The sequence below is a fragment of the Peromyscus californicus genome, unplaced genomic scaffold (assembly GCF_007827085.1).
Source record: "Peromyscus californicus insignis strain IS unplaced genomic scaffold, ASM782708v3 Scaffold_12__1_contigs__length_115047231, whole genome shotgun sequence".
NCBI classification, from domain to species: domain Eukaryota; kingdom Metazoa; phylum Chordata; class Mammalia; order Rodentia; family Cricetidae; genus Peromyscus; species Peromyscus californicus.
Genome location: NW_026294413.1, coordinates 94,022,812 through 94,034,481, shown reverse-complemented (window position 1 = coordinate 94,034,481; position 11,670 = coordinate 94,022,812). Strand labels below are relative to the sequence as shown.

General features: G+C 38.7%; 1 protein-coding gene across 11 annotated transcripts in view; it reads right to left on the bottom strand.

The window, feature by feature from the left end:
* Window positions 1-243: 243 nt before the first annotated feature.
* The window catches only part of Ptpn20 (protein tyrosine phosphatase non-receptor type 20), an 89,971-nt gene continuing 78,544 nt past the window's right edge, over window positions 244-11,670 (bottom strand). For 10 of the 11 annotated variants that reach the window (XM_052733932.1, XM_052733935.1, XM_052733938.1 and 7 more), the window contains 4 exons: window positions 10,489-10,823; window positions 8,589-8,804; window positions 2,618-2,680; window positions 244-1,797 (listed from right to left, as the gene is read on the bottom strand). In XM_052733932.1, coding sequence (XP_052589892.1) covers window positions 1,732-1,797; window positions 2,618-2,680; window positions 8,589-8,804; window positions 10,489-10,823 — 680 coding nt within the window. In that variant the 3' untranslated portion in view covers window positions 244-1,731. The remainder of the gene's footprint in view (window positions 1,798-2,617; window positions 2,681-8,588; window positions 8,805-10,488; window positions 10,824-11,670) is intronic. The other variant, XM_052733931.1, reaches the window with a different exon arrangement.

The window sequence follows — 11,670 nt, the reverse complement described above, 5'->3', positions numbered from 1 at the left end:
ATAGAAGTTAGGATTTCAATTCATCCCAACTTTTTACCTTGAAGTTCACCTTCAAGAACGAAATGAAAACAAATGCAATTAGTATTTCCATGTTTACTTACTTAAATTCCCAGGAAAATTCAAAATAGTCCAGCTGTAAAAATATAACACACATTTAAAAAGGGGCACACTCACAACGACATGGGGAATGTTTCTGCACAAGAAATCACAAGATCCTGATAAATAAAAATACTTCAGGCAATACATAGTAAATATTTTCATTTAATAACATACAAAATGATATTATTGTTCAGCATAGACTTTTGTATATTAACAGTATAAATAGCTATAATCATCAACTTGAGTTAATGTCAAATATATGCCATATAATTATTTTTAAAGTGAGACTTATCGATTCTAATTCAACCAATTCAAGTATTCATTTAACCAAAGCAATAACCTCTTGAAAGTATAGTATTTATAATTTTAGGAATTTTCAATATGATTCACAGCTGTAATCACTACTGAATTCACTGTACAAATACACTTATCAATTGCTTTGTGGCTTATAATTAAGAATGACTGATCACCAAAACCCCTTAACCAAAGAATCACTATAACTGTCTGAGGGAGAATCTCGGTATGATGAATATAATAATGGCCAGGAGTTTTTAACAAGAATATAGAAGCTTTCACTTTCACAACTATGAATTTGGTTTTCCAAAATCTAGTTCCAATGTCCTGCATGTAAATGTTTCTGCAGAGAAAGAAACAACTTAATGGGCCTCTAGAGAAAAAAAAAAGAGAGAAAGGCAAACAAACAAACAAAACCTTCTTTTTAGATCTTAGTTAAAAAAAAAAAAAAAAAACCACTTGGTATAACAGGTACCAAAAATGACTCAAACTTACAGAGCAATATCCTTACATTAAAGTTTATTGGTTAGCTAAAGATTAAGAGGCAAGTACCTCATAATACTTGCTTCTGATAAAGCAGACAGAATGGTATGTTAACTGCTAGGGCAGGATAGGAAAGAAGCTGGGCCTGGCAAACGTTTCCACTGAATCTACAGATGGATGAGTATTTTCGTTTGGGGCTGTTCAGTAGTGTGTGTGTTCATGGGAGGGACAGGAGGGACTATTCACCCACAAGGGGTTTCCCAGGGCAGCAGGACAAGGGCCTGACTGCTCCAGGAAGGTAGCTCTTCCTTGGAAATCCCTAGGGCACTCTGGGACCATGGAAGTATAGGACACAAAAACCAATGTATATCAAAAGCCAATCCATCCTAGAGTCCTTTTGAGTTATTCAATTACCAGCTGGGAGTATGGACTCTAGCTTCTTTAAAGAACACAGATAAATATCTGTCTGCAAAATGCTCGTGAGAGGTCAAGACATGAACCTCAAGTTCATTGGCTCCATGTTCTCCCAGAGTAAGGCTGTACCGTATCTTTTGAGGCTTTTGGCCACTTTCCAAATAAAATCTTAATGAATACACTGAAGTCTTTTCTTGAACTCTCTAATGCCTTAAACCAAACAGCTAAACTGACGTTGTTTCACGGAACTTTTGTTCCACTGGAAAACATGGGAGGGTATTTGCTATTGTCCAGAAAGATCAAGTGAAAACAGTTCACTCCGTGCCAACGATGCTGCCTTCAGGGAGACTTCAGAGAGAAAATCAGAAGCAAACGGCATGGCCAGCAGACCCTTCAGCACAGGCTTCTTGGTAATCTCAAGTGAGAGGCGCAGACTCTTTCTTAACTCAGAGTCAGAAGATTCTGAAGAACTTCAACCACAATTTCATAACAAAAGTGATACTGCTCCTGTACACACACAAAGGACACAGCGGTGAGTAAGCAGACACCAATGTCTCATTTGGGAGAACACATCTGGAATCTTTTTCAGTCACGTACGAAAATTCCTCTCAAAGAATAAATGTTTATCTACAAATACTTGAGAACTTCTTCAAGCAAGTATATATTTAAATATGAAGAACATAAATAATCCAAAGAAATGTGTTGATCTAGAACTCTTTAACAGGCAAGTGTCTAAACAGAAGGGAAATGTCAACATCCATTTCCTTGTGTCTTCTCTAGCTAATCTAATTCTTTAAGTCCCTCATGTAATTATAACATTTCAAATGTATACAATTGCTATATAAATATTTAACCAAATATATCCCTAATTAGATATACACATTATAGATAGTATACATATCAGTTCAGAGGCAACTGTTTTTATTATAAATATTCCCTTTATTTTTCCCTGGTGATTACAAACTAATCTGTGAAATAATAAATATCTTTTTATAACATGCCAATAATCAATAGACAGACAGACAGATAGAAGCAAGTACACATTTCAAATTATTGTCTAGAAACTCAGTAATAAAATTAGATACACTGCTTATGCAGCATGGCCTCTCCCTTGCTCTCTGAGTAACCCCATGAAACAGATTCCCTTGATGGGAACCTAATGCACTTTATCAAGATTATCAGAACAAAACAACTCCCCCAATGTCCACCTGGAACAGTAAGAATGAATGCAATCCCAAAGGTAAACAGAACATTGTGAAATGTAAGTGCTACAGTATGCTATCTTTACCTTGACTGCTCTTATTAGAGTTATGAGAGGAGCACCTACCTTTGTTTGGATCATGCCTTGACGCTGTTTTCTCATCTGGGTCACTATGTTCAGAATGTTGAACTGAAATAAGATGGCAGTAACTGAATTATCCAGACAGTGGAGAAACACAGACTCACAGACTGCCAAATGAGTACTCTATACCTCTTTCTAGTGAAAAGAGATGTTGAGATGTAACCAGAAAGGTCTCTTTTCCAGTCACAATATATATTTTTTTATTTTTTAGCTTTTTATTTTAAATTTAAAGAAAAATCCAGTTTGAAACACAATTAGAAATACAACATTTTCAGTATATTTCTAAGTCATAAAACAGCACAGCATAAAAATTTTCATTCCAGTGGTTTATGTATCTTGAATTAACTTTTTATTAATACTTAATATAATAAAAAATTGCAGCCGGGCGGTGGTGGCGCACGCCTTTAATCCCAGCACTTGGGAGTCAGAGGCAGGCAGATCTTTGTGAGTTCGAGGCCAGCCTGGTCTACAGAGTGAGATCCAGGAAAGGCACAAAGCTACACAGAGAAACCCTGTCTCGAAAAAAAAAAAAAAAATTGCTTGATGAATTTGATTGTTATGAAGATGTTTGAAAGCACAGCACTGTAGTTTTCTGGGTAAGCGGCATACTGCCTCCACTTCTGAGCCTGAGTTTATCTGTAATTAAAACAGGTAAGTTCGGTTTCTTCCTTGTTTGTTTGAGACAGAAGCCATTTATAACAATACACGTTTTAAAGTCCAGTCTAATGGAAGAGGACTTGTTTAAGCAGACAAGGGCAGGGGGGAAACCATCACTTATGAGAAGAATGCTCCCAACGGAACCGCCCCTTTGTGGAAAGCAGCAGTGGGGTTCTGGGTGAGCACAGCAGACCCTCCTGGGCTACATGCGCATGCTGTCTCCTATATAAAGAGAGACTTTTGGCAACAGTCACTAAACACAACAGTGGTGCACCTGCACAACTAGAGGTGGCCAGTGACTGCAAGTCACAAGGGTCTGCTATTAGTCCACAACGACATGAGTCCAAATGCTTGAAGAATTTAGGAACTCTTCTAGCCACTGGACTCTGGTGGTGAATCACTGCTGAGAGTGACCAGCTGAATAGCCTATGGACCAGCTCAGGCACAGACAACTCATCAGGAAAGTTGGTATGGTGCAAGAACAGTACAGGCATACTAACATGGTCATGCTAACATAATATCTTAAGACTTTTCAACCATAATTTTGCATATTTTTATTTTATCGTGTGTGTGTGTGTGTGTGTGTGTGTGTGTGTGTGTGTGTGTGTGTGTTCATGTATGTGCAGGTACATGTACATTTAGAATCCAGAAGTCAACTTTAGGTTTCATCCCTTGGGAAATGTCCACCTTATTTTTCGAGGCAGTTTCCTTCTGGGACCTGGGGCTCATCAATTTGGCTAGGTTGGTTCATCAATGACCTTCAGGGATCTACCTGTCTCTGCCTCCTAAATGCTAGGATTACAGTGAGTGACATCATGTGGGTTCTGGAAGATTGACCTCAGGTCCTCAAGACTACATGGCAAGCACTTTAGTGACTGTAGCTATTGTTTTTCAGGGCGCTTTATGCATTCAAGATGCATGGCATTTCTTGGATACATAGTTTCCAAATATTTTCTCCCAATCTTTAGCCTGCCTTTCATCTTCTCCCTAAGATCTTTTGTAGAACAAATTATAGAGGAATTAATCTGGAAAATAAAAAGGAATGCATATTGAAAAGAAAGCAATAAATCTATTTGCAGATGCCACAAATCATCTTTGTAGAAAATGGTAACTCACCCATAAATAAGACTCCAGAATAAATGAGTTTGACAAGGTCACAGGATATAAAATCAACATAAAAGTCACTTGCATCTACATTTCATTTTTATTGCAATAAGTATGTGAAAACTTACAAACTTAAAATAGTAAACTTACAATTTCCTCAAAGAAAATGAAATAGGATAAATTTAACAAAATACATAATCTATATTCAGAAAATTGTGGAATACTTACAAAAGAATGCAAAAAAAGACCTAAAAAGTGAATAACCATATAGTATGTTGACTTGCTGATTAAATACAAGGAATTCAATACAGTCATATATAGACTTCAAGTAATTTTTACCACAATCCCATCAGGCAAGCTGTGCTGACTAGTTTTATGTCAGCCTGACAGAGGTTAGAGACATATCTGGGAAGAGGAAGTCTTAACTGAGCAAATGCTTCCATAAGACTGGCCTGTGGGCAAGTCTGGGGTGTCCTTTCTTTGTTGGTGATGGACATGGGAGGGCCTAGCCTGCTGTCATTGTGCCATCGCTGGGCAGGTTGGTCACGGGAAGCAAGCTAGTAAGCAGCACTCCTCCTGCCTTGAGTTCCCGCCCTGATTTCCACCTGTGATGTACTGTGTGACGTGGAGCTGTAAGCTGAAATAAACCCTTTTCTCCTCAAGCTTCTTTTTATCACAGCAATAGAAATCCTAACTAAGACACAAACTAATCATAAAATTTATATTGGGAAACAAAGACCCTGAACTGGCTAAGACACTTTTGAAATGTAAGAATGAAGTGTAAGGAATGATTCTATCTAATATTAAATATTTTGCATAGTTACAGAGATCCAAAGGTTGATACTGGCAGCAAAATAAGACACACAGATCAATGAAAGAGGCTACAGAGCAAGAATAGCCCCATGGGAATATACTAAATGATTTTAAATAAAGGTATACCGGCAACTCTATATAGGAAGAATAATCTTCTCAACAATGGTCTTGGAACAACTGGTTATCCATATCCAATAAATAAGTTAAATAAATCTTAACCAAAACTCTATACTTCACATGCTCAACATGGAGTATGGACTTAGGTATAAAATACAAAACCTGAATTCTTGGAAAACAGTAGAAAATTTCCTCAGGATCTAGGTTCCTAGAGTTGATATTTGAAACTTGATGCACAAAAAGAAAAACTAAGGCGAAGTAATTAAAATTAAAACATTTATCTATTTAGAAGCTTTTAAATTATAACTTAGTGTTAGGTAAATTATGGTAATTAATCCACAGTCCTCAACCTTAATTTATTGATGGCAAAAGAAGCTTTGCTGAATTACCTTGTCAAGAAAGGACACAGTCTTCCTAGGGTGGTTGTACTGGTCAACAAAAGACGGAAGTGACTGAGAGGAAACGAGAACTAAAAGAGTTCACACAAACTCTACAGGAATTGAGGCTCCTCATATAACTGAGTTTTATAATCATTATTGTTCGTATGTGCTAAAACCATGCTTGTATTGTTCACAAATATGTGCTGGCTAACAAGGCAAAGGGACCATTAACTTAATGCCATTCATAATAAGAAGCATTTATACAAAAACAAGAGAATTATTTTATAGACATTAAATTAGAAAGCCAACAAAAGCAGATATTCAGCATTTCCCACTTCAATGCTGGGCAGGCTTCTACAAAATAGTATTTGAATTGCTAACAGTAAAAAAAACATATATAGTCGTCAAAAAATGGTTAAAACTGCTCTAATGATTTCTTTCTTTCTTTGAAATTTTGGTAAACAGATGGCAGAAGACAGTTATTTCTAATGATGCTCTAGGCTGATAAATTTGGGAACTAGCTAATGACAGAGTGACACCAATGCCGCTGAACACGACCATAAACACCAACAGGGATTCAGTTGGTGCATGGTTGATAGGAGCACGATCCACAGAGGAGAGAGGTTCACTCTTGTCAAGCTGTGCTTGCATGGATGACAAATGCACCTAGTTCTAAACTATAAACTCAAAGCACTGCAGCACAAATGTGACTTGCAGCTCATATTCTGTAGAATGAAGTTCAGGCATTTAAATTGCAATGACAAAAAAGATTCAAGGCTTTAAATCAGAAGGTAAGTCAACACACTCTACTGACAAAGCGAAAAGTAACAGCCAATACCTTCCAGATGAGACCATGGTTAATATTGCTGCATATAAGTTAAATGACAAGAAGGAAAATGGGTTTAATTTTGGCTTATTCTCCCCATTGCATCACAGGTCTCTTCATTACATTAGCTGGTGGTTAACAGTTACTAGATGCTCACAATGGAAAAAAAGAAAAAAAAGTTTTGCTGAGAATATTTGACAAACTCTTGATGTTTCTTCCAGACAAGAACTAGTTTGCTCTCAACGTTTTAAGGGGTTTTAACCTAGCTTGATTAAGTGATTGTAAATAACAATAAAAAGACAATAAAATACTCTTATTTTTATATCTGTAGGGAGCAGAGGAAGAAGCCCTGTGTGAGTGGAGTCTTGAGGAAATGTATACTGTTGACACAGGCATGGACATGCCAAGGACCCTGAGTCCTTCCACAGACTTAACTCTCTGGTGACAACAAACAAGGTCTAGTGAACATAATTTCTCAGGCGAGTAGACCATGGCATCAATAAGAACATGAGTTACTAATACTATGGAGTCCTACACTTCTTATTGTCAGCCACAGTATTTCATCAATTAGAAGCATCATTTTTTCAGTGTTGGACATCACACCTTGAACATGCTAGGCAAGCATCCACTACTGATCTACAACCTCAACTCAGACAAAGCACCACTAAGAAAGAAAAACTACCAAATAAACCATAGAAGATCAGGTATTTTAAGTATAAAGAAGCTATTATGCGGGGGAAACAGTGTTGCTTAGATTGGACAAAAAATACATAGCTTTTACAGCTGCTACAGGAATATGAAACAAGGATAAATATGCGTAAATCACTTCAGAACTTGTGATAGATAATACATGTGCTAACAGCATTATACCAGCGTATTGACTGCTAAAGGATAAAACATTAGTTACTAGTTAAGCTTTCAGCATTTTAGGACATTTGCTATTTTTTTTTTTGACTAGCCAATTTATATTCATCATTCATAATGATGTTCTGAGTTTGTTTCGGACAACGCTGCCATTCTCATCCTCACTTGCACAACCTGAAGGTCCATCCTTCAGGGTTCAGACACTAACACACAATCAGAAGAGTGAAATGCTAGCAGATAGGAGAAGACTCATCTTTCCCTAAGGACTGTTTGCCTGGCTCCTCCTTGATCTTCCACCACAGGGAGGCCTGACTCTGTTGGAGTATGACCGTGCAAAGCCCGAACTCCAGTATTTTACCTTGTCCCACAGGAAGATAACTGCAGGATGCACCTGCCAGGGCAAATGCCTCTCAACCTGTCAACCTGTGACTGAGGCAAGGACTGTCATATTCCATATGGGCAGCGTAAGAGCTGCCTTCTACGGTGCCTGCACACTAGGCAGGTATGTTCCTCTCCTCAGTGCTGCAGCACAGAATAGTTCAGGAGGTAAGCCATTGTGCCACACATCTAAAATCACATTCTCAATCCACTTAGTAACAGTAAAGGATAGCATAACCACCATATATCAAACTCTGTCTCTCACACCTCCGTTTAGGAGAAAAGTAAGGGATTGCTAATGTTTGGCTCATATCCATGCATATTTCTCTCCTCATTTTATGTTAAGAAAACTGATTTGAGGGCTGAAGTTGAGGATGAGCAACTTACATAAAGTCATCCAAATCTAAAGCATACAGTAAAATCGGCAGTTAAGCCTAGAGACCTCTCATTAACTCTGAGCTCAACGTTTTTTCAACATGCATGTATGCCAGATTTGTTCACTAAAAGCAAGCATACTTCACTGAAATTACCTAGGAAAATACTAAAGCCATAAGTGGCACACAAAGCAAGGAAACGAATACATACTTACAGAGGGTCCATTCCTTTCTATACTATCCTAGCCAATTATGTATATAATACACTTTAATCCTCACTACCATTCCCAGGAGCCTGCATCAAGCCGAGTGAGAATGAGGTCTCCCAAGCTACTGAGCCACTGATGTGCTACGCTGGTCCAGATCAGTCTTCCAATAACACCAGGCTGTTAAGAACCATGCTTAGAGACAGTATCAGTTCATCGGCTTCATCACACACTTACTGAGTAGTTCTTCTCGATGGCACAGAACACGACATCCACACATATTAACACCCCCGTCCGGCCTACACCAGCACTGCAGTGAACAATCAGGGGTCCTGTAATGTGGCTCTTCCTCACATAACGGACATATTTTATGAAAAAGTCTGCTGAGACAGGAGTGCCATGGTCTGGCCATTTGGTGAACTGCAAGTGTTTTACGCAGTGACTCATTCCTGTCTGTTGGAGAGACACAGAGAAGTTTATTGATTTATATTAGAGAGCTCATTTCAATTTCTAATATACCACCAACAACAATGATGATGATGGTGGAGGTAGTGAATACTGGTATATAGAGCATTCAGAGTGTGGTAACCTAATTTTGATGTTTACAGAAACTGAAAGTTGCCAGACTTAGCTTTCTCCATTTAAAAAAGAACATAATAATGAAAACAATAAAAATAAGAATGCTCCCCAGGAGGCAGGAATCCAACATTTGTTCCCCACCAGGTAATGTGGCAGGAGCTTCACATGGGTTATCTAATTAAATCTTTATATTAGCCTAAGATAAAAGCACTATTTTGTCTCCATTTTTAGAGACCAGGATGGGGAGGTAAATGCCAGGTCACAAGGCTTCCATATTTAGAGCTTGGATTTGAATGTATGCCTTCTAAATCATGAGGCTGCAGAAAAACCAAGATTTCAAAGTACTTAAAAGTAAAAAATGGGCTGACACATTCAGAAGGGTCTGCACATTCTGGTACAGTAGCCAAACTTGCATGGTCAGCATGGTTTCAAAACCCTCTTTGTGTCATAAGTTACACGTCCTAAGCACCTGGTAAGTCTGGCAATTTTATTAAAAAAACAAAAACAACCTGTGAGTGTTTAATCCCAGTTACCACTTATAAAATTTTGTTCTTTTGCAGAAATAGGGTATCTCATGTTCTAGCTGGTTCCTTCTTTCTGTCTAAGCCACACTTTATCCTTCATTGTTCTTCGATAATGAACAAATTTATGTTCCAGAGCATTTCTCACACACACACACACACACACACACACACACACACACACACACACACACACACACACACACGGCCAAGGCAATTTCTTTTTCAATTGCTTGCTTCCTTTCTTTCTCAGCTAGGTCCCTCACAATCCAGTTGTGATGTTACCTTCAGTAACCCTTTTCTCAAACTCCAGATAACGCTAAGTATTTCCCATCTCTGCTCCCAAAGCACCCCATGCGAATCTTGGCATTAGCGCTGAGCACAACAGCTCAAAGATGGGAGAATACAGATATTTCCTTGTTTACTGTGTAGCAGTGGAATGCAGCAGTGGTGTGCACTCTTGACAAGCTCAGTGCATGGCTGCCACACTTGACAGAAGCCACCAAAGCATATCCCAGGACCAGAAACATCTAGGACCACTCCCCCGCCCTGCTTTCCCCTTTCCGTTTTCTTCTCTTTCCAAAGTTTGGCTATGCAGAAGTGGAAATTTATAGCTTCATTCCTAGACAAAAGTTACTTTTATTTTTCTTTTAGAGACAGGGTCTCTCTATATAGTGCTAGCTGTCCTGGAACTCTCTCTGTAGACCAGGCTAACATCAAAGTCACAGAGAGCTTCCTACTTCTGTGCCTGAAGTGGTGGGATTAAAGGCAAGTGCTACTACCACTGGCAAAGGTTACTTTTTTTCTTTTTCTTTATTCTTCATCCTGCCCACAGCCTCCTCTCCCTCCATTCCTCCCAACACCCCTCTTTCCCTCTCCCCCAGATTCATGGCTCCTCCATTTCCTTTCAGAAAAGAGCAGGCCTCCCAGTGACATCAACTGAACACAGCATACTCTTAGTATGTATTCCATTCTAGTGGAATACATCAAACTTATATCGTAAAACATGCATCTACTAGCGACATTTTAAGACTTACGGACTTCTTCACAATTTGAAATATTCGAATGATGAAATACTGAGTTATCTGGCAGTTCTCTAGAAGGATGCGAAACTGCTTCAATTCCAATGGCTCCTTCAGAGTAATGGGCCAGTAACTGTGACACTTGATAACTCCACCTTCTATCTCTCTGGTTATCATAGCAATAACATTACAGTTATTTTCCATAACCATTTGCCAAAAGTCTTCTATAGTTTCTGGCAGTGGTCCTTGAGTAGCAATATAAAAATACTCTTCGTCATGATTTACTATTCTAATATAACTAGCATTGATGTAGTCCTTGTGTTTTCCAAGAGGAACACGTGTTGAATCATCTATTATAGAAACAGAAACATGGTGAAAATAATGGAAGAATGGGGTATACAATATATCCAGACTTCATAAAAGCATCCCACATAGGTAAATCCATGTATTTCTTTACCCTCCCCCTCAAAAAATGGCATAGGAAATTCTTTTCAAGAGTCAAGTTTAAATTATTTCCTCCATAAAACCTATTTGCAAGACTTGAGAAATAAACAATTAGGAGGATTTTAAGAGCAAGTGCCATCACCACCATCCAGCACCTGTGAGATACAGTAGTGTTAGACCAAAGGGGTATCTGCTGTTCACTGCTATGCAACTGAATACAGCAAAGAAGCAGCTTTCAGAGAGAATAGTGTATGGCATTCTCCTGAAAATTGGGGAAATCTGTAAGTATAGGGCAGTGGAGACCAGAGTTTTTACAAAATAAACCTGATAATGATTTAGAGATAAATTCCAGTATTAATGGGATTCTACCAATGACTTTACTGCAGCCAGGCAGCCATCTTTTCCAATTCTTCCTCAGCTTCCACTGGGTGTAGTAATGTGTCAATCAAAACAGGTGTGGTAGTTTGAATGTAATTATGGGGATAAGCTCAACAGGGCGTGGCACTACTAGGAGGTGTGGCTTTGTTGGAGTAGGTATGGCCTTGTTGGAGGAAGTGTGTCACTGTGAGGGTGGGCTTTGAGGTCTCATATATGCTCAAGCCATGCCTAGTGTCTCAGATCACTTCTTGTTGCCTGTGGGTCAAGATGTAGGACTCTCAGCTCCTTCTCCAGCACCATGTCTGCCTGCAAGGCATCTTTGTCACACCATGATGATGAAAATGGACTAAACCTCTGAAAATACAAGCCACCCCA